At 41.0% G+C, this 22,305-nt stretch overlaps 1 protein-coding gene across 1 annotated transcript in view; it reads left to right on the top strand.

The window, feature by feature from the left end:
• myo15ab (myosin XVAb) overlaps window positions 1-21,373 on the top strand; it is a 49,793-nt gene extending 28,420 nt beyond the window's left edge. Inside the window, exons 40-76 of the mRNA XM_084380012.1 lie at window positions 202-274; window positions 377-568; window positions 948-1,021; window positions 1,105-1,178; window positions 2,752-2,860; window positions 3,520-3,588; window positions 3,693-3,757; window positions 3,842-4,237; window positions 5,289-5,370; window positions 5,509-5,604; window positions 5,822-5,882; window positions 6,219-6,312; window positions 6,406-6,523; window positions 8,138-8,253; window positions 8,359-8,418; window positions 8,857-8,932; window positions 9,048-9,163; window positions 9,257-9,375; window positions 10,310-10,451; window positions 11,235-11,346; window positions 11,461-11,535; window positions 12,434-12,639; window positions 12,725-12,843; window positions 13,591-13,660; window positions 13,780-13,852; window positions 14,083-14,156; window positions 14,299-14,381; window positions 14,539-14,669; window positions 14,777-14,871; window positions 15,245-15,322; window positions 15,427-15,523; window positions 16,885-17,045; window positions 17,140-17,273; window positions 18,312-18,445; window positions 20,227-20,360; window positions 20,510-20,650; window positions 20,742-21,373. Coding sequence (XP_084236138.1) covers window positions 202-274; window positions 377-568; window positions 948-1,021; window positions 1,105-1,178; window positions 2,752-2,860; window positions 3,520-3,588; window positions 3,693-3,757; window positions 3,842-4,237; window positions 5,289-5,370; window positions 5,509-5,604; window positions 5,822-5,882; window positions 6,219-6,312; window positions 6,406-6,523; window positions 8,138-8,253; window positions 8,359-8,418; window positions 8,857-8,932; window positions 9,048-9,163; window positions 9,257-9,375; window positions 10,310-10,451; window positions 11,235-11,346; window positions 11,461-11,535; window positions 12,434-12,639; window positions 12,725-12,843; window positions 13,591-13,660; window positions 13,780-13,852; window positions 14,083-14,156; window positions 14,299-14,381; window positions 14,539-14,669; window positions 14,777-14,871; window positions 15,245-15,322; window positions 15,427-15,523; window positions 16,885-17,045; window positions 17,140-17,273; window positions 18,312-18,445; window positions 20,227-20,360; window positions 20,510-20,650; window positions 20,742-20,843 — 4,151 coding nt within the window. The 3' untranslated portion in view covers window positions 20,844-21,373. The remainder of the gene's footprint in view (window positions 1-201; window positions 275-376; window positions 569-947; window positions 1,022-1,104; window positions 1,179-2,751; window positions 2,861-3,519; window positions 3,589-3,692; window positions 3,758-3,841; window positions 4,238-5,288; window positions 5,371-5,508; window positions 5,605-5,821; window positions 5,883-6,218; window positions 6,313-6,405; window positions 6,524-8,137; window positions 8,254-8,358; window positions 8,419-8,856; window positions 8,933-9,047; window positions 9,164-9,256; window positions 9,376-10,309; window positions 10,452-11,234; window positions 11,347-11,460; window positions 11,536-12,433; window positions 12,640-12,724; window positions 12,844-13,590; window positions 13,661-13,779; window positions 13,853-14,082; window positions 14,157-14,298; window positions 14,382-14,538; window positions 14,670-14,776; window positions 14,872-15,244; window positions 15,323-15,426; window positions 15,524-16,884; window positions 17,046-17,139; window positions 17,274-18,311; window positions 18,446-20,226; window positions 20,361-20,509; window positions 20,651-20,741) is intronic.
• The last annotated feature ends 932 nt before the right edge of the window (window positions 21,374-22,305 follow it).

The raw sequence follows: 22,305 nt of genomic DNA, 5'->3' as shown, positions 1-22,305 counted from the left end.
CGTAAATCTTCATAGACTGACAGTGGAGGTTGCTAGCAACCTTGTTACAGTGATACAGTTGAGGAATTATTTCGTAATCTGATTGAGATGGTTCTAAATGCATTATAAGATGAAAAAACACAGCGTGTCATTTTACAGCTGCAGCCTTTGTTGTGTAATTGCTGTATCTCAGAAGCTATTTTCATGTACTTTCTCGTTCAGGTATGTCATTCCTGTGTCCTCTACACTCCTGGACAACGGGAGAAGAAATGGCCAAAGACATCTTACAACACAGGTATTATCGTACTGTAAGACATCAGCACAAAATACTGTGTGTGGCTTGGATTACAAGGAAAATGGAGAAAAAATGTGTTTGTGTGTGTGTGTGTGTGTGCAGGGGTGTGGTGGAGGGCCGTCGAGGGTGGTCGGTGCTGCTGAAGGAGCCGGCTCAGTGGGTTGAGCTCGAGGGCTCAGACTATGTTCTGGATCTCATGTCAGACCTGGAGCTTCCTGCTGACTTCCCTAAACACAGCAGCTACTTCATCATCTCTGCACAGGAACCAACCAGAGTGCGGCCCAATGCCAGCATGTGAGACACACACACGCACACACACACACACACACACACACACACATACAGAAAGATAAGATTGTTACTGCCAAGGTTCAAGTGGTAGAAAGTAACTATGTACATTTGCTCAAAGCTGGAAAAAGTTAGATTTTGTCTTCACAGCTATTAAATTACCCGGTTTTAGCAGTTGAAACAGGAAGTGAACAGTGATTAAAAGTGGTTCAACAGTGGTCTCTTGCTAGGCAGTCTTGTTGTCACGCCACCATCCCAATTTCCTGATAATACTGATGTACTTTTGCTCAAGTAAAGGCTTTGGGTGTTTCTTCCGCCACTGCAGGTTTACGTGCTGATAAAGATGCTGTAGTTATTTGAATTCTCGTTCTCTTTTGTTTTACAGAAGCCTGTTAGGTGGTGGGTTTGACATGAATAATGATGTCATGTCTTCAGCCATACCTGGCTCTGATGGACAAGGTACAGCAAATATATGAACGCTCACACACACACTTTGATTTTTAAAACAGTATACGACAACGTCATCTCCTCTCCTCTCACAGACCTCGAGCCTCAAAGAGGGATGGATCGTTATCTCGACAGCCTGTTTGACCCTGTCCTGTCTGACGGAACTGGAGTAAGTTACGTAATTCACTCACACTGACACTCTTGACCACTTGAGAGGGGATTCCTCTGTCAACCATTAACTGTCGGGTACTGTACAGCTCTATTTCTTTAGTGTTACCGCGAAGTGAGCTTACATCGTAATGAGTGTATTTGTTAAAACATGGGCATCAGGTTGAATTATCTTTACATACATATAACAGAGATAGAAAGAGAAAAAAAAATGAGTGAATAGATATTTAAATACATTCAAAAGAAGAAGAAAAAAAGCATGTATATGATTAAGCTAAAAACAAGCTAAATGCTGATAATACAGTGGGATCCTTCTTGTCATTCATTCACTGTAGCAGCTTTTTGTTCAGGCTAATCTCCTGGAAATCAAGCTTTTGGCCTTTTCAGCGCCCATGTAGTTCAAGTCAATTAACAGATTACATGAAATAAGTAAAATTTGTCCTTCTGAACTGAAGAGCAAGCCTAAAATTCAATAATACATGTTGTCGTTTGCAGCTATTATTTCTAATAAGGTGCTTTATATGTTCAACGTACATTTGAGGGGGCGACTGTAATAGAACATGTAGTAAAAATCTGGTTTGCTACTTGCACATGTTGCAACAAGCACTAGAAACTGCTGAAACTACTGTATACTCTATGTAGCAGATGGCCGAGATGTAGTGTTTGTCATGAGCTCCCTTTGACTTCCATCTTTGTTTTCTGCTCAAAGAAAAGAACAGTTGCTGTAACATCTGATGGTGGTTGATTGGGTTAAATCCGTACGTATCTAGTCAGGGCGATGGTGCAGTGAATGCTGGCCATGTTGGATCTATCAGTCTTCAGCTAGGACGGCGATGTGGTGAATGTTAGCCGTGCTATCGGATGTGGCTGACAGGGATTAGCATGTATCAGATGTGTTCTACAGACCTCTCCCGCCCAGCAACCTATTACGTTACCCAGTTACTGTAACTGTCACAGCCACTAGATCGCCACGGTGATTTCCCACCCAGGCAACGCGGGGATCTGCTTACGAGGAACTGACACTCTGGCAAATGAAGAGCTTACTATTTAATGAGACATGGCCCACAAACACACACACTCCTGTGGATTTATGGGTCAGTGGCTGATTTCTGATGGATCGGCTGCACACGTTAGAGCGGGATACCCTCTGATCTGACAGTCCAAAAGTGCTCGGATTACAAAGACGATATGAATATGTTTAATCTCTCTGCGTGTCTCCCTTTCAGACGCATTGATCAAAAGAATACCCATCTCAGTTTATAGTTTTCTCCTTCAGAGGTTAGCAGCAGTAGTAGTCAGCTTGGGTTTCCACCAGTCATGTCAGAATTGGACAAAACATCCACAGAAACTTCGAAAAACCACTCCTGCAGCAAAATCCACATCTTTACCGTTAATGCAAAGTTTCTCCACAGTCCCTTTATATTATGTTACTGCTAGAGATAGACCGATTATCAGGGCTGATATTCAGCATTTTCACGATTATCTGTATCAGGGTTTTTTGCGTCCGACTGCTAAAAAAACTGAATTAATTAAAAAATGGGCTGCTTTGTCTGTCTGTCTGTCTGTCCTCACAGGAAGTGGAATCAGCTGCAGTACTGTCCAGCAGGATAAAGGGGGCTGGGGGAGTTGGAGGGGGGTGGCAACAGCAAGGAGGGTCAACTGGCCCCCCACCTCCGCCTGGGGGTAAATCAAATATCACTCCTTGATCACTCATTCACTTTTAAGTGAATTACATCATTTTGTCTCAAACTTTTGATATTTCTGTTTATAAAATCCAACACAGTGTCTTGTGGGACTGTTGGCAGATGCAATGTAGAGCTGCAACGATGAGTCGATTAGTCAACTGAAAAATGTCATACCATGAGTGCGATATGATTAACAATTAATGTAATTGATCTTTATTGCATCACAATTTTTTACTTTTCAAATCATGATAATGTGACATTTGTTGAGATGTGAACGAATCAGAAACAAGATTTGTAGATCGGTGCAGCACTACTGCACTTCATTATAATGCTGTTTTTTCTCACATTTTACCTTCATCAAAAAATTGCAGCCCTATTGACAAATATTTTGATAATCGCCTAATCATCACATGGTACCAGCTTCCTAAATGTAATTATTTGCTGTGAATTCTTCATCCTAAATGTTACATTAAATTCAGGCACTCAAGTAAAACAGCAGATAGTAGATACAGTGCACTTAAATTGGACAGAGCCTTAGACACACACTCACACACTGGAAGAACCTCAATAGCTCTGTACATCATTAGCACATGTAATAAAACAAACATATTTAAAATCAGACAGTGTTTTGATGTGTGTGTGTTTGTGTGTCCACAGCTGTGAGAGTCCTTCCTGTGGGAGGTGTGATGACGCCTCCTGTTGCTGCGGTGGCACCTGTAACACCTGGTTCGTATCAACTGTGAAGAGACACATGAGAGAAAAAAACTCATCAGAAATAATTTATATCCCTCGATCCTGTTGACTGTGTATCTCCTCCTCTTCTCCTCCAGATGCCCAGCAGGATGTTTTGGCCCAGCAGCAGCAGGCTATCATGAACCAGCAGGCTATCATCATGGTGAAACCTCCGACTGGATTTCGACAGTTTATTCGTTCCTGTGCTCTTGTTTTGGAAATAATACATCATCTTTTTGTTTCTCAGGCGCAGCAGATGACCATGCAGGCCATGGCCATGGTCAGCAGCCCAGTGACGAGCCCCCCGACTACCCCGATCACAAGCCCTCCCATGAGCCCTCTGCTCCAGCACCCTCCCAGCCCATACGCCCTTGCTAGCCCATACGCTGTCATACCCCCGAGTCCATATGCTAACATCCCACCCAGCCCCTACGCTAACTTCAGTCCCACTCCTTACGCCACAGCAAACATCCCTCCCAGCCCATATCCTCCTCCTCCTACTGCTCAACAGAAGCAAACTCCATCACAGCCTCCTGCTGGACCCGCAGCTCAGCCTCAGGCAACCCGCCCTAACCCCAAACCTCAGACGAGCTTCAACAGAACTAACAAAACTGAGCCAGGACAGCCTAAAGCTGCCGCACAGGTCAGTAACTCATCAGACATGTGAGGTAACAGTCTAGAAGAACACATTAAATAATGATTCAGTACTTTTTAATTCATGAAAGATGTTAAAGTTGTAAAATCCAACAACAACAAGCAAGGTCTTCACAGGACAATTGATATGTAGATGCAGTTTCCTTTTATGGAAAGATTGGGTGGTTTGTCTGCTTCAAAAATAGGAACAGGTCAGGATAATGAGCAAAAAGTGGTGAGCAAAGAAGAGGTGCACAAACAGATGGTCCAAGATAAAAAACACAATTATTTCTATCACTCAGGGGAACGCAAGTGTGACAGCTCTAAAAACTAAAAATTATCCACAGCAGCGACGAGGTGTTTGCTCTATAGTCTACACTGAATCTGAGTTTGTAAATGCTGCGCTTATTAAGTCAATGAAAGCAATTTGGCTTCACATTATCGGTTCTGTTATCATGTAGAATATAACAGGGATCAATAAATAGTTGATGATATAATTTCCCATTACAAGGCTGATAATTGGTCCAACGTATATATATATATATATATACATATAATATAGTGTATCTCAATGTATTTGTAGTTAAAATCTCATAACAGAAGTAAAGCAGGGCTGAGGGATGATGCAGATGTGGTTCTTACAGCTGCTGAGCCAGGTATAACCTTTCTTTTGTTCTGATCTTAGTTGAGTAATTTAGTCATTGGATTATGAGATGTTTTGATGCCAGTCCAGATTTCTTGGGATGGTGACACCTCTCATTTAAAGCTATCTTCTTAAACAGGACAACAGGAAATGCATTAGTCAACTGAACCTTCCAGAAATGTTCAACACACCATAAATAACCTTTGCAACAAAGATGCTGACAAATTGAAAATAATTATGCTGAATTGCAGGTTTATTTTTCACATTTCTTTCACATTTACACAGTCCAGTACAATGTTGTTTTTCTTCTCTTCTTCTCTACTCTGACTTTGTCCTGACTTTAACCAAATCACAAGAGACAAAATGTCTGCGAAGCCGTGAGTGCAAACCCTCTGCCCTCTCTGTCTGAATCTTTCAGGTTCAGTCAGGTGAGGACAGCGTCCCTCGGAGGAAGGCTCCAGGCGTCCCAATAAACAAGGACACACCAGTCAGGAAGTTTGGTAAGAGAGAGAAACAAGAGAGAGTGACCAAGCAAGAATCAGAGAGGAAGTCCCTAAAACTTAAGAGAGCTTTACACAAGAGGGCATAACTCCTTGTTGGCTGTGTTTTTTTGTTTTTGTTGTTTGTGTGTGTCTTAGCTCCAGTTGTGACGTCTCCTCTGCCCCCTGCTGGAGATGTGGTGAAGTTCTCATCTCGGTCTTCAGATCACGTCGTCCCAAGCCAAGATATCCAAGGTATCTGACTTCAAAAGCTGAAAAACATTGATGTCATGATTCATAAACAAGTTTCTATAACATGACTGAATGATGATCGATCATGTAGTCGATAAAGTCATTTTTTTCTTGATTTCTATCAGACACATTGTTTAGTATTTGGAGTTGAAACATTGGCAAAAGAAGAATTTTATGTGTAATCTACGTTATTCTTAAATGTTTTATATTACTTTCAAAGAAATCATCAAAAGGTACAACTCCCCGCCTCCTGCGCCAGACCCATTTCCCGCTGGCAAAGGGTGAGATCTCACAAACACACACACACAAACACACACACATAGACTGATAAAGGGAGAGAAGTGGGCACAGTACTCATAGTTTCAAACTGATGGATTTAAGCTTGTAAATAAGCACAGCAGTTGATGCTATCCTCCGAATTAACTGCGCGTACTGTGAAGCCAGGACTACAACCAACCACTAACAGACACTGAGTGGGATGTTGTTGCTCGCAGTGAGCACACAGCACCAGAATTATTGTATTGACATCCACAAACACAGATTACACAGTAGAGTACATTTGTTGTTGATCCTGTAAACTGTAATATTTGATGTTGACATTATGTGGATGTGTTTAGGAGACCAGAGGGGAAGTTTAAAAAGAAGCAAACCCCTCGTGATGAAGCTTTACAGATCCTCAAACCCCAGATGGACAACCCTCCTGCTCCACAGGTACACACACACACGTTCTGCAAATTCAAGCAGTACATAGCACACACAGTGATATGGACGTGCTAAAACAAAATCTTTTTTTTGTTTGTCCAGCCCAAACGTCCTGTTGCAGCCTCACCGTCTGCATCTGCAATGAAAGAGGCGGGACAAAAACCCACCAAGACCACCAAGACGAGAGCGCCTCACCGCCCTCTCCCCATTCCTCCTCCAGGTACCTGCACTCACTCTAAGGACTCATTCAGACCAAATCAGGCATAAATCGCGAGGCTTTCAATTCACTTTGTGTGCGTAGTGTGTTCTGTGTGGACTGCAGGGGTTGCTGGAAGAAAAAAACCCAACATCATAGGGGTCTCGCAGCAAAAAAAGTTAAAAGCGAATCGACTTCATGCTGCGGTGGCCAATTACATAAGCCAGAGATCATGCAAAAATGACACTTTATGATAATATAACCTGCTACTATAACACTTGGAATGGAAGTTTTTTCTTTTCTCTTTTAAGTGCTGCTTGACATGCCACGTTTGGTGTCTGGGTGAAACCAGGCCAAAATAAGACACATGCACAAACATTAATTCTCAGTGCCTCAAGCAACATCGTGCTGCCAGGAGACTGCACCATCAGGGGAAAGAGATACTCTGCAAAACTCCTCTGGGTGGAGAAAAACCTCTCTGGAAGAGTTGTTGCTTCCAAGCCAGGATCCAGAAATGGGCACTATCCAAATAGAGTTCGTGGTCACAATCCAAATGATTATTCCTCCCAGTTGTGCTGAATAACCCTGCGCTAATCACCACAACACCTGATTTGGTCTGAAAGAGGCCAAAGTGTGCACTCATCCACATCTTCAAATACAGAAAACTTTGCTGAAGCTTTCTGGTTTTGTCTTTCACCAAAACTGAACAAAAGTGTGTTATTTCTAAGAGGTTGATTGCAGGTCATAAAATCAGCCCACAGTCTTCTCTTTGATTCATGATTCTTCTTCTGTTCACTGCTGTGCCTCGTGGTCAAATCAATTTAACTTCTTATTTACACCATAAGCCTCTAAGCTAACCTGTTTATTATTGATCCCTATACAAGTTTTGACAACTAAATCTGTGTGCCTCTGAACACAGACCCAATGTGGCTACGATTAGCATCCACTAGACCATTTATCGAGGAGAACCAACACCCTCAGGACTTTCTTCTTTTTTGTTTTAAACAAAAACTGTGTAGCTTGCCATCTAGTAGGAGGACTGATCTGTAAAATGTCCTGCTGGGATGTTCGATTGGAATAAATAAAATCTGCTCCTGATAAGCCACTCCTGAGCAAAATGTAGGAGGGAACCACACCCCAAACAAACAAACACACAGAGAGACTCGTCACATCATCGCTCAGCAGTGACCTCTTCTGAAATATGCCAATAGTTGCATTCACCCACTCGACTTTATTCTGTGAGATTTTGCCTTGTTATTGCCGAGAGTGACAGTTCATTCACCTGAAATCACCAGAGGCAAATATATGAAACCTATTTATTAACAATCAGCATGTTCCAGACAAGGTCAGGAGTACAGAGGGGCAGTTAAACAGGAACACACTGACTCTCACAGCAGGTCGGTGGCATGGCGCCATACGACCTTACTAATGTGCAAATTGTGGAAACACATCAGTCATGTCATCTTGTGGGCACTTGACCGCAAAGCATGTCTATAAGAAAGATTACAATAATATTAGGACATTAAAATGCTCCTTTATTCTCTGGAGTAAGAGTGGGACAGCACAGTGAGAGGCAGTCAAACTGTCAGGACGTCAAATACAGATGAACTAAAACAAAATGTGACCTATCTGGTGCAGTCTCTCGAGAGCTTCCTGTAGAGACGGAGACCATCCAGACGCAGCTTCATCAGAGAACCAATGAGGAGCACTACACCTACACTAATGTCCCCTGGAGACTGTACCTCAGGAAGGAGGTGTGTACATGCACAAATACACAACCATGCACAAAGAACAACATTGATCCGCTGTCAAAATGTTTGTATTTCATTTTACTGTGAGTGCTTTTCTTTCTTTTACAGGTTTTTTATCCCAAAGACAGCTTCAACAATCCTCTGGTGCTGGACCTCATCTTCAAGCAGGTAACTTAACCCGATGAAAACAGGCCTGTGAGAGTGCTGTTTGCATGAGCCTGTTTAAATCTATCTGAAATAAAACATTTTAAAAAACATGACTGTGAGAAAAGAAGCAGGTCTATTTTTATGGCACAGTTTTGAAAATGTCAGCAATCATTATTGTTTATTGACTTCTACAGCCTTTTAGCTTAGATTGGTCCAAAGGGTTGAGTTCAAAGGGTTTACAGAAAGTTGAATTAATGTAGGATTAATGGATGGAAAACATCTACATATAATTGCATATGTTTAATATCTATAAACAAAATGTATTAAATGCTCTTTTAACCTCTCACCGATTGTGCTCTGTGTTTTAACCTGACAACAGAAACGATCATACTAAATTATTTCCAACATTACCTGTCCTGTGTCCTCCTCTGCTGTCTTCTCCTCTGTTCTCTCCTGCAGATTGTGAACGACACTCTGTCAGAGGCGTGTGTTCGCATCACGCGGGATGAAAGGCAGAAAATGAAAGCTCTTTTCGGTAGTCTGTCTGTTCTTCCTGCAGACATTTTCTTTTTTTTTATAACCAAATGCTCTCATGCAAACGCATCTCTTTGACATTCATGAGTTCCTGTGTCTGTTTGTGTGAATGACAGCTAAACACGGAGTTAAACAGAATATGGATCCAGTGGAGGAGCATGTGAAGAAGACAATCATCACGGCAGCCAGGGAAACCTGGGAAATATACTTCTCCCGTCTGTTCCCTGCATCGGTGAGAGTGGTAGATCCCCAGAGGATAATAATTACTGAGCGTTTCAATTTCATCTTTATTAAAACCTCTGTGTGTATGTGTGTGTTTGTGCAGGGTAGTGTAGGAACAGGTGTGCAGGTGTTGTCAGTGTCCCACAGCGGTATTAAACTGTTGAAGACCGTAAAAAGCAGCGCTGCAGCTCCAGACTACTTCAGAGTGCTGCGACCCTACACGTATGTCCCGTTTGTTCTGTCTTTGTTTGGAAATTGCTTAAAGTTTCAGATATGTTTATTTTACTGCTCTGTGTCAGGTGAGTTGTAAATCACAGTCATTTTATCGAGACGTTCCCCTGTTTATAATTAACCAATATTGGATTTCTACAGCTGAAACACATATTTTATAGCTGGATATTTCTGTTTGGCAATATCTTGTCAATAACTTATCGGCCAGCATTTACACTAATGCTGCTTTATGTGAGAAAATCTGATATCAGCCAAATATTTGTCAAGGAGCACTTTTTGTTCAGAGGTGTGTAAACATAGTCGTACCTCAGCAGTCAAAAAATAAAATCATCGTTCCTACAGGATAACAATTATAGTTGCATCAATTAATCAGTTAGTTCTCAACCATTAAATCAATCTTGATATTCAGTTTATCGGTTTGTTCCAAATTCTCTGATTTCAGACTCCTAAATGTGGTTATTTTCTGGTTTCTTTACTCCTCTATGACGGTACACTGAATATCTTTGGCTTGTGGACAAAACAAGACATTTTAGGACATTATCTTGGGCTTTGGAAAGAGATTTTTCACCATTTTCTGCCATATTATAGAAGAAACAACACAACAATAATTGTGAACATAATAAACAGATTAGTCAACAAAAAATAACCGTATAATCCTAATCGCAGTATGGACGAAAATACTGCTTTTGTGGTGAAATGACACATTAGAGTGAAATCTTTACAAACTGATTGTTTTCATATAAGGAGAGCAAATGATTGTCTTTTTTAATAGAAAGCATTGACTTTGCTTTCATGATAATTTAATACATGAGAAATGTAGTAAATTTAGCATGTAGTTAGTATTGTATTTGTATTCTCAAATGCTGTATTTGTATCTGTCACTTTGCAGAATCATTTTCACTTTTGCACTGAATGTTTTTTTCAGTTATGCAGACATCCTGTTTGTTACCATCCCCTCTGAGAACATGCTGGAGTTCAATCTGACCAATGAGAAACTGATCCTGTTCTCAGCCAAGGCACGGCAAGTCAAACATCTCATAGACACCTTCATCAATGAGATCAAAAAGGTACCGGTTCACACAGACGCACACACACACACCACACACACACACACACACACACACACACACACACTGTTCTGTCAGGCAATATATTATTTGTATTAGTAATATTAAAGAATTATGAGTCACGTTTTGACACTGTTGGTGTCGATCTCACTTAGACTGGGTTTGTACAGATCAACAGATCTTTGCTTTTATGCCCTGACAACTGTCATTCACATTCAGCAACAGCAACAGCTTTTCTTTATCCTGCTGGGTTTTTGCAGGTTACAAAAAACTATAATTTCCAGAGTTAAACAACAAACGGCACCCTTGAGTTATTCGACAATAAACAACAAAAGATAGAAATGTAGTTTGTCACAAAGTTCGGTTTAAACCCTCTTCTCAGCAAATCAATAAAGGATTCTGGGAAGGAAAATGAACCCATCATCTCCTACGCTGACACCCCTATCAAAAACATTTGTTCATGATACGCATTTCTTTTTCTCAGCTTGTTTAAACCTGAAAAACAGTTTGCTAACAAACGAACTGCAGACGACAGAAGGAGTCCCTGCTTCTGTAAATGTGATGAATTTACCTCGATGACTTTTTCTCTTCCTTCGTTCATCTGCACAAACTGAATGTATCAAACTTTTCCTGTGAGTTTTATGGTAGATGAGGAAAATTCAGCCACTGAAGCAGCAGTAAACTTGAAATCCAAATACATGTGTATACAGATAACATTACAGTAACCTGTGTGACAGTCTGACAGTATTCATGTGTGTGTGTGTTCTCTCTTTCCCTCTTCAGGACTCAGACTATGTGATCGCAGAGCGAAACTTTGTGACAGACGACCGCTCGATGCTCAGCTTTCACAAAGGTGACATCATCAGGCTGCAGGTTATGGACGGGCTGGAGAAGGGTGAGACAGCATGGTACACGTTATAGAAATCCTGTCATCTTATCAAGTGAATCTATGATCCGAGTGTGTGTGTGTGTGTGTGTGTGTGTGTTTTGTCTTGTGTGTGGCCTCCAGGTTACAGCTACGGCTGTGTGGTGAGAAAGAAGGTGGTGTTTTTAGAGGAGCTGAAAAGAGACACTCCAGACTTTGGTGAGTGCTCATTAAATCCCTTTATTTTAATACCCAACCAGATGTTAGCGTCATTGCCAAGGCCTAAAAGTAAACAAGGTGACAATTCAGAGTGACAGCTGTGAGAGATTTACTAACCAGGACTGTGTCTGTTTACCCCGGAGGTGTGATGGTATCTAAAGCCGAGGAGAAATAGGTGCCGTGATGTTGACGGTGCCCGCAGCACTTTTTAAATACAATATTGTATCAGAAAATTATATTTCAGACAGAAGATGGCGATGCAATTTAAAAAGTATTGATTTTTTGAGGACACAAAAGATGAAATACGATCGCAGATGAGAAGTCACGTCATTCGATCGCTCAACAGATGCTGGATAGGACAAATTCAATGTGTGCCTCCACACATGCTTTTGTTATTTACTCTGATGTATTTATTTTGTCTTTTGAATCAAACATCCGGACTTCATAAATGAAATGAACCTCACATAGCACACATGTTCAGGTTTGAATCTTTGGGTATGTTTTGCTCGGTGCCTAGGACAAAGGTTGAGGCATGTTGTAGTTATGGCTGAGGCTAAGCTTACCCTGAAATTAATTAATTTAACTCAATACGATGTCCTCACAAGTGACGGAAATACCCATGTGTATGGTATCTATATTAGATCAAAGGCTGTATTAAGTGCCAGGTTATCAGCGCAGCCACAGGGAGAGTTAAGTCTTGTAAATGAGAGAGAAAAGCATGCAGATAAGGATCTGACTTGTTTAAATGAAAAGCTGACCTGCTGTTAGAGGAAAGGCAGATTGTGATCAGGACTCACGGCAGAGGTGACAGTTGTTTAAGGGCACAAAGCTCCCAGGTGTGTGAGCTATTGTATGATTGGTTGTTGTAATCCCTCTGCTCCGTGTGTGTGCGTGTCAGGTTGGAAGTTTGGTGCTGTTTTCAGCCGCTCCGGTGCGTTCCCAGCCGAGTGCGTCCATCCGATCGCTCCTCCTGACTTCCTGTCGCTGCCACTGGACCGCACAGCAGAGCCACGGGGAGGAGCGGGACAGTTTGCTGTGTCATCAGCAATCGCTGTCGCCGTGGGGTCCACCATGGCTGCACATGAGATAGATCAAACGATTGAGGTACACAGGCACACCCTCACATATAGTATGTTTTTGTTTTCACATTTGTCTTGAGTGTTTTTCACTGTCAATCTTTGATTTTCAGAGGGTTTCCCTTGATGGCTTTGCTGATGGAGATCTGGATGAGAGGCTGCTGCAGGACAGTAAATATGACATGTTGGAGTTTGCCAAGAAGTACTTCAGACAGGACACCAAAGGGAAAGGGTGAGACAGAGGAAGAAAATGTGCACACAGGGTGAAAATCCTCACAAACACACAGAAACACCCAAACCTCACACAGAGACCTTCTTAAATCCAGCAGTGGGAAATAAGTAAGGACATATACTTACTGTACTTAAAGCAACATTATCTAGAAATTGGCATTTTGTGTAATTTGGCGCCCCCCACAGTTTTTGAGTGCAATACCACTGTCAAAATGTTCAAACCCAGAGAAATCCAAGAGGTTTACTCAAAGTAACGGTGCGTCTCATCCGGTCGCCTGTCACAATAACCTTCAAGATGACATCAGATGATACGTAAGAGAGTGAGGAAGGAAGTCCATGAACGTGACTAACGTGAATAAAACTTTAAAACATTAAGTCATTTCAGTCACATCAGACGGATTTTCATCAGCAATGGTTGCTTCATGACCCCATGCTGCTAATGTCCTTTTTTTTTCTGTTTCTATTAAGAGACCCCAAGTGGCAGTAATTTCATACTGTGTTTAACCAACTACAACATACAACATAATACAACATAAGTCTTGTTTAGAGGTATGCATGTATGCATCAGTCACAATAATGAATATAAAATACTGAAGCACTGACTGAAACAAATCTGTGTAATGAGTATACGTTTAAATACATTTTGTTGCTGATACTTATGTACTTGGATCAAGGTAAACTCTTGACTTTTACTTTAGGAAATGATTTGAATACTTTGTGTGCCCTTTGTGACTTATTTTGTTCTCAGAGATTCCCTGAAGAGCAAAAGCAAGAACAGAGAGTCCAGAGAGCCCGCTGACATGATCAAGTTCTCCAAGGTGCCTTTTTCTTCTACCTTAAACGTGAAGCATCCTTGAATTGTTATATTCTGATCTGTTTTTTGATGTACTGAATGTTTTAAATTACTCTTTTCTTGTATGATTTTTTTTTTTTGCAGACTCCTCTGACTGAGTCTCTGATAGAGTTCACGGACACAGCCATGAACAGAGTGGCAGCCGATCTCTTCCTGTGTAAGTTCTCGCCTTCGCTCATCTCTCCTCTAATTACATCGTCTCATTACGTTACTCTTATTACATCTGGGCTCCGAGTCACCCTCTGTCAAAATGACATGTTCTTGTATCAAATTTTAAATACACAAGTGCTGGATTACTCAACAAAATCTGATATTTAATGTTTAAATATTGCTGACCTGCATGTGTGTGTGTATGTTTGTTGTCTCCTGGTTGTGTTTTTTGTGTAGCGGCGATGCGTTTCATGGGTGACGCTCCATCAAGAGGATCAACAGAGCAGGAAGTGATCAGCACTTTTCTCAAGGTAAATACGCACAGTTTTCTCTTAGCTACCATTTGTCTTTAATAGATTATTAATCTTTATGTGTTTGTTCCTGTGTGTGTGCGTGTGTGTGTGTGTGTGCGTGCATGCGTGTGTGCGTGTGGGTGTGTGGTCGTCCCCTCAGCTCATAGGAGAGTTCACCTTGATGAGGGATGAGGCTTACTGCCAACTCCTCAAACAGCTTACTGCTAACACCAGCTCCAAACCGTAAGTCTGCTTTAACACATTAACAAACATACACACCACAAACCAACACACAGTAATCCTGACTCTGTGTGTGTGTGTCTTGGTGTGTGTGTGTGTGTGTGTGTGTGTGTGTGTGTGTGTGTGTGTGTGTGCGTGTGTTAACTCGTGTGTTGTACAGTGATAGTTGTCAGCGAGGCTGGAGGCTGCTGTACATCCTGACTGCTTTCCATCGATGCTCTGAAGTCCTCAAGCCTTTCCTGCTCAAACACCTGCAGCAGGCCTCTCGCAGCGCCGGGGCACAGTATCAGGGTATGAAACACACACACACACACACACACACACACAAACACACACAAGGAGTAAATCTGCTGTACATTTTAGCAAAGCCACCAACATGTAATGTTTTCTTTAAACAGGCATCGCTAAAGCATGCGAGCAGAATCTGAAGAAGACGTTTCAGTACGGCGGTCGCAGTGTTCCACCCAACAGCATGGAGCTGAAGGCCATGATGGTCAGTGCCTAATGATGAAGTACAAATACTTTGTTACTGTACTTAAGAAGTACTGTACTTTTCAGGTCTCTGTACTTTACTTGAGTATCTATTTTTCCAGCAACTTTTTACTTTTACTCCCTGCATTTTAACACAAATATCTGTACTTTCTACCCCTTAGATTCCAAACAGGCTTATTACTTTAGTTTTAATGTATTTGAGGGGAATTATTGGTTATTTCTATTTTGTACGGTACTTCTACTTTAAGTGTCTGTACTTCTACTTGAGTACTTTTGCTGCCTCTGTATGTGTGTAGGTTTAGGTGTGTTAAGGTCCTTAAAAATCAGTGTATGAACAATATAAACTATAAGAGTGTGTGTTTGTAATTCCCCAGGCGGGACGTAGCTCAAAACGTCAGCTGTTTCTCTTTCCTGGAGGCATCGAGCGTCATGTGAAAATTAAAACGTGCTCCGTAAGTGTTCAGCCTGCACTGTTGGCAATTCCGGACCCCCGGTGTCTGTGAGGAAACGGCTGTAATAATCCTGTGTGTTTGTGTGTGTGTGTCGTGTTTTTCAGGTTGCCCTGGAGGTGATTGAGGAGCTGTGTTATGAGATGGGTTTGCACAGACTGGAGGCCATGGAGGAGTATGCCATATTTTTAGTCACCAACAGAGGTGTGCTCACAGACATCTGCTTCTTGATCTCTCACACTCTCTAACTCACATTAAACGACGTATTAGAGCACAAAAGTCGATCCTCTTGTTGTTGTCAGTGAGGCAGATCCACTCACAGATCACATGTCAGACTGCTCTCTGGTTTCTAGATGTGGGAGAAAGTCACTCATGAGTCTGATAGGGCTGACATGGTTAAATAATGAGAGAAGGCCTGATATCACCATCATCATTTTCATTTCTTATACTGATATCACAACACTGTGTCACTGTCAATTACCCGCTGTCCACATTGTCAAATTTTTACATCCCATAAGGTAAAAAATACATGCAGTAGTTCTTTTTTTAACTGTTTCGACATGAACATGCTTCATTATTCTGATAAAAATGAAGTTTCTGTTATGATGCTTATTGCTTGTACAGCTTTGTCATGTTCATTTGCACAACACTCTGCCTCTTTCAGTCTCATCAAGGTTTCAGAGCTGAAAGATTTAATGATTTTCTTTTTGTAGTGAAGCGCTCACTCCAGACTCTTGCAACAGACTCATGCTGTTGTTGTGCTTTTGTTTTTTTTCCCTCCTTTATCATTAAAAATCTCCACATGAGAACAGCTGGCAGCTGCTCTCCTCGTGCGCTCGTGTGTTCAAAAGCGCAGCAGGTCACACAACATGTGGCTATACAAGTATTAACATGATGTTTTAGGGTTTTATGTCAGTAGGTTGTATTTTATTCTAGAGGTCAGACAGGTCTTTCATTATAGAAAATAGTATTCAAGTGTCTTTTAATTCATCTTTGGGTAAGAATTCTGCATTAAAATGTCTAAAAATGACTAGATCCATGTTATATTTTTTTTTGGGTTGTGCGCTTAGATTATTCCAAATGTTTCCAACAACATTCAAACCCAGCAAAATCCACAAGTTTACTCAAGGTAACGTTTCATTTGCCCACCTGTCAGCCGTCAACCTTACAAAACATAAACACCCGACAATGGAGGTCACTTTTTTGGATCACTGCTGCAGTCAGGTTGATAAATAGGATAGAAGATAAATACACTTTTTAATCCAGACAGTTTAAAAAGTAATCTCTGTGCTCTCCTTCTGTTGGTAAACAGCTCCAGACTAGAGAAGAATCAGATGCACCTCCGGGTGTATTTTCTTTAAGAAAGACTCTCTCCTCCAGAGCCGGCGCCTCTGCTCCTCCCAGCCCTCCCCACACAACATTTAGCAAATGTCTTTTATTTATTTATTTTTGATAGAGACACGCCAAGCGGCAGTTTTAAATGAAATACTGTGCGTTTAAGTAAATATGAATTGCTCTGTTTGATGAATAAGAACTGACATACATGTGTATGTGGGTGTGTCCAGGTCAGAATGTTCGTCCGCTCAACAAGCACGAGTACATCCTGGATGTTGCGACGGGGGCCGAGTCGGTCGACGCCAACTACAGCTTCTGGTTCAGACGAGTCATCTGGACTCAACCCCTTAAGTTCGAGAACGAGCTGTGTGTCTCCATGCAGTACAACCAGGTACGACGGGTGGTGCTTCACATACACTCAGTATACATGTATGTGACCTACATGTGCATGTGTGGTATGTAACTGTGTTTGTGTGCACATTCAGATTCTGCCAGACTACCGTAAAGGCCTGCTAAACGTTCTTCCACATGGAAAAGTGAGCGATCAACAGTTCCACCAGATCTCCAAACTGGCAGCTTTGCAGCACAGAGCCAAAGACATCATCTTCATCCCCAGCATGTGAGAAAACAATGACAAGTGAAAACTGTCTGCCACGGGGCAGAACGTTTGACGATAGAGCCTCTTTTTAAAGAGATCAATCCCTTTTTTCCTGTTATTCCACACATCAAAAAGGCACGTCATACTGAAGAGAATACAGTTCACTAACAAAACACAAAGATTTAATGCGTTATAATAATAACTCTCATTAATAGATGGTACAAATCAGAAATAACAACATCAAGAATAGTGAATAAATGCTAAAAGAAAAATGTGTGTATACAAAAATCTAATTACTACATTTCAGTCATTCCCTAAAACAGCACAGTCATTTAATACAGTCGACACTACCTCAGATTTTCTCTGTGCTTTTCTTTTTCTTCCTCATTTAACCTCCACATTCCTAATTACACTTGAAGCAATTATTGTCCATTTTCTAAGTAAATATTCACACTTTTTAATCATTATGGATTAGACTTTTCCTATCTCCCTATTAACACCAATCCAGTTTTTAACATTCGTTAACAATTTGTGGCCAAAATATAAAGGAGAATCAAATTTTCTCCCAAAAAAATAAAACAATTCCATTTTGCTTACAGGTTAATTATTTTAACCTTTTATTTTAAAATCAACTTTTTGTTGCAGCACATTTACTAGAAATGCACATTAGATTTATGGCCGTGTGTTGTTGTTAAATGCTTTATGTTTTATTTTTTAGCAGCACTGAAGATACACTGGATGTTTCCCCTGATTTTCAGTGTTTTTTTTACTGATGTTCAACAACTGCAGAGGAAGATATTCATTGCTGAAGAGACCAGAATGCACTCAGTAGTTTTTGTGTTTAAAGTGCGTGACAGTATATTTTTCTCAACTGTAAAAACTCATGTCCTGTCAGGCTCTTACTGCTGTTATCACTGTCTCTGCCCACCCACACAGAGAGCCGACAGCAGAACAGAACAGCTCACTGAGTAAAATAATTCTGACGAACGTTGAGAAATCACTGAGTGAAGCAGACTCGCGTTTATCTACGATTCTGTTTCTCGTTTTTCTGTCCTCCAGACATGAATTATCGGAGTACATCGCCACACCTCTCTTCAAAAAGCAGCCACCCCAGCAGTGGGTTACCATGGTGACGCAGCACATGCAGCAAGTGCAGGCCCTGAGCCCGCACCAGGCCAGAGCGCAGTTTCTGGGTAAGATCCCTGTTTATATGAATAGGGAGTCTCTACAGGTAAAGACTGTGATTTGGGCTGAACTGAACTAAACATTGTTTATTATGGTTAACTTTCTCTTTCACTGTGTATGTAATTTTGTATCGCAGCATTAATATCTACTGTTATATGGTACATTTTTTAGAAAAGCCAACGACAAACAAGGAGACTTTATCACAATAATACAACAATGATATAAAAACCCAATAACGCTGGCAGATGTTAACAGCCTCAGATGTTTAAGGGACAGTTACCACGTGATAATCTGTGTAGCAACATATCTGACAGGTGACATGATGATAATATAGTATATTATTATTTAGATTTTAACACACAGATTAAGCAAAAAATAACTCAAAACAACTATTTTCAGGTACACCACCTACCCGATTTTACATGATATACATAAATATACATGACCTGTTCCCCAAGAGGCAAAGGTGTACCTCGCCACTCCACTCTCTCTCCAGGAAGGCAGAACCAGAGTGAAAAATGTTAAGTAAACCGATTTTATGAAGATGGATGTAAAGATGTAAAACAACGATGAAGTATCTTATAGTGTATAGATTTGCCCCAAGCTCCTTTTGTGAACCATCCTGCACTGGAAATTATCTTTGCCCACCATCCTATCCTTGTCGAAGTTCAAATTCAAATCTCATTGCCATACAGTATATTTTGTAAGCAATTATCTTAGAAATTGATTATTTTTAAGGCTGCATTCAAATCTCCACCCTGTGGACTCGCGGACTGAGCCCTTCAGTCGTACGTACTGTGACATTTTCACTGTCATCACATGCCACCGATGGACAGGCCTAAAGACTACATCAATAAATGCATGTTGTTACCTCTACAGCCTGAACTGCATCATATTTCTGTATCACGATGTGGTGGTGTATTATTTCGAGCCTACACGATTCAAGTAGTGTTTTTAATAAACAGGTTATTTTACACATTCATAATGAGTTCTACAATGTTGCATCTGTATTGCAATGAATGAATTGTGGATTATTAAATCAGTGAAGTCTGAACCCCAAGTGGACTCTCAGGAAGTCTGCAGAAAGTCCACCTGAGGGCACTTGTGGACTGAATGAATTGTGAGTTTGGACAGCCCTCATCACTCTTTCAGTTCCCCTAAACTTGCCCGCAAAGTCTCCGATTCTGCAAGTGCTGTGAAGTTCGGACATTTAGATGCAGCCAAAGTAATTTAAAATAACACTGCACCATATTATCTTCCCAGAGCAACGGCTTAACTACACTCCCCAGTATACTTCTTATTTGCACATATCCCCAGAAGCCTGATAAACAAAACAGAAGCTTATTGCCAATGAGATTTCTGTAAAATAATCTTAACCAGCTGCAGTAGTGCCGGCTGCTAATGTTTTTAGTTTGTGAGTCTGTGTCATCATGACAACATGTGTTCCTGAAGACACCAAACACAGAAGCCATTCTGAGTGTTTTGTTAGGTGTTTATTTGTCTGTATGTCAGCGGACAGATTTTTGTCAGTACGATAGCATCACAACCGTGCAAGCTACAGTCATGAAACTTTACAGGTGTGCAGTTCAAATCAAAATTAAGGCCAAGTTCGAAAAATGGACATGTTCCAAGCAAGTGTGGCAGAACTAGAGAGGTGGGAAGACGGAGAGGGTTCCAGTCATTTCCTCCACTCCAGTGCAGCTGGTATTGTTTTCATCTCGTCTCCCCAAAGAATAAAAATGTGACAGCGAGTGCTCACTCTTGTTAAATCCTGTCTTTGTGTGTGCAGGCCTGATCAGTGCGTTCCCCATGTTCGGCTCCTCGTTCTTCTACATCCACAGCAGCAGCTCCACCACCTTCTACGCCCCCTGCATTGTTGCTGTCAATCAACACGGCCTCCACTTCCTGCACAAAAATACACACGTAAGGACCCACACACACACACAAACGCACGCACAATCACAGTCGTCAAGTGCTGATATGATTCATCTCATCGTGACTGAAACAGAAGCGGAGTCGCACAGTTTCAGTGAGACAGTTGTGTGTTACATTGTTTGATCTCTGTGGCGCAGGAGCTGATGTCAGTGGTCCCCCTGGTGGAGGTGCAGTCCAGCCGCACCCAGAGGCCCACTGCTGGAACGAGTTACCCATACGTGGACCTCACCCTGGGCGACGTGAACACACAGAAGGTCATTCAGCTGCAGCTGGAGCAGGTATTATGCAAACACAGACAAGGACACTCTGCGGAGGCCACACATGATCGTTGTCAGAGGAGTTGTTATGTTGCTGTGTCTTTGTCTGCAGGGCCTGGAGTTGTGTCGAGTCATCGCCATGCAGGTGGAAAACATGATGTCTGTGCGGGATAAAAGACTCACCCTGCCACCCAGCGAAATCACCATGTTATAACACAAGCTCGTGATTAATCCTACGCACACACTCTTACGAACACACGCACACACAAACAGTAGATGAAACCCTTATAAACTGCCTACCTCTTGTTGTCTTCAGGTGTTTGTGTCTCACACACACACACACACACATTATACAGACACACAAAATACATCCTGGATACAGTGAAAATTACTTCATTATGAGTTCATGTTTCTTTCAGGTTGACACATTGATATTTGCACATATTACTGTAGTTTAATTGATTAAACATTAAAGATGTTTTATCTGTACAGAAGCTGTTAATATACTGTGAGGAATCATCATAGGCCTGTGCGTTGTCATCGTTTTATAACTCATATGTAACATACTTTTTTATTTTTTTATTAATACTGTCATCTGTAAACAATGTACAAAAAAATGTCTTATTCGGTCAATATTAATGCATCAACTTTTCCTGTTTTGTAAATAATGTTTTATCAAAAGAGAAAGATATGAGCACGTCTGCACTTAATGATTACAATCATTAAACTGTACAAACAAATGAAGATTTATCAGTGTGTGAAGTGTTTTGATTGATATCGCCTCTATAATAAAAATAAACAGAGCCCTTGAAATATTTATTTTAATGAACAGTGTCTCGGGCAGCGCTGCAGATACCTTTTTTGGCCTTCGTGATTATTTTTTCATTAAGAATCTAATTGATTAATTTCTAAAATGCCTGCAAATTGTGGAGTTTAAACCACTGATTAACTGATTAGTTGGTAAAAAAAATAATAATACAGAAATTAATTAATTAAAAGTTCCTAATCAATAAATTAAGTTGTTTCTTTTAAGCAAAAGTGCCAAAGATTCACTCGTTTCAGCTCTTCAGACCTGAATAATGTCTTTAATGATATTTAATGAACGTCTTCTGGGGTTTGGACTATTCGTTGGACCAAACAAGCAATTTGAAAAATTGGGGTTCTGGTAAATTCTGATGTCACTTTATTATTCTTGATCAATTATATTATTTTCTAAATTCACCAACTAATATGTTAAATGTCAGAAAGGGGTAAAAAGGCCTAAAACGTGGCCATCACGAGTCTCCAGAGCCCAAGGCAATGACGTCAATCTGCTTTTTTGTCTGACCAAATCTGAAACCTGAAAGTAATCAATTTACAATTATATAAAACAGCAATGATTTTAGATTAAAGTGGCAACAGAGAACTTTTCCGAGTGGTATTATTGACGGTTGCACAGACAACTGGATCATTTCCATTTTCCTCAGCGTAGCAGATAACAACATGTGAGTGTGTTTAATCATTTAGTCTATAATAGAAATAGATCACCAGTTAACCTTCCTTTCCCAGGGTGCCCGGTAGCACACGAAATTGTAAAGTGATAGTGAGGTACCAACGGTGTAATCATTCACAATTACTTTGTGCAATCAACATTTACTTCATAACGATACGCTGAAGCAGAAAACTTGTCTATTGCC

This window comes from Pagrus pagrus (genome assembly GCF_965226575.1).
Source record: "Pagrus pagrus genome assembly, chromosome: 2".
NCBI classification, from domain to species: domain Eukaryota; kingdom Metazoa; phylum Chordata; class Actinopteri; order Spariformes; family Sparidae; genus Pagrus; species Pagrus pagrus.
Note: the sequence above shows the minus strand (reverse complement) of the source record. Positions and strands in the feature narration are given on the sequence as shown.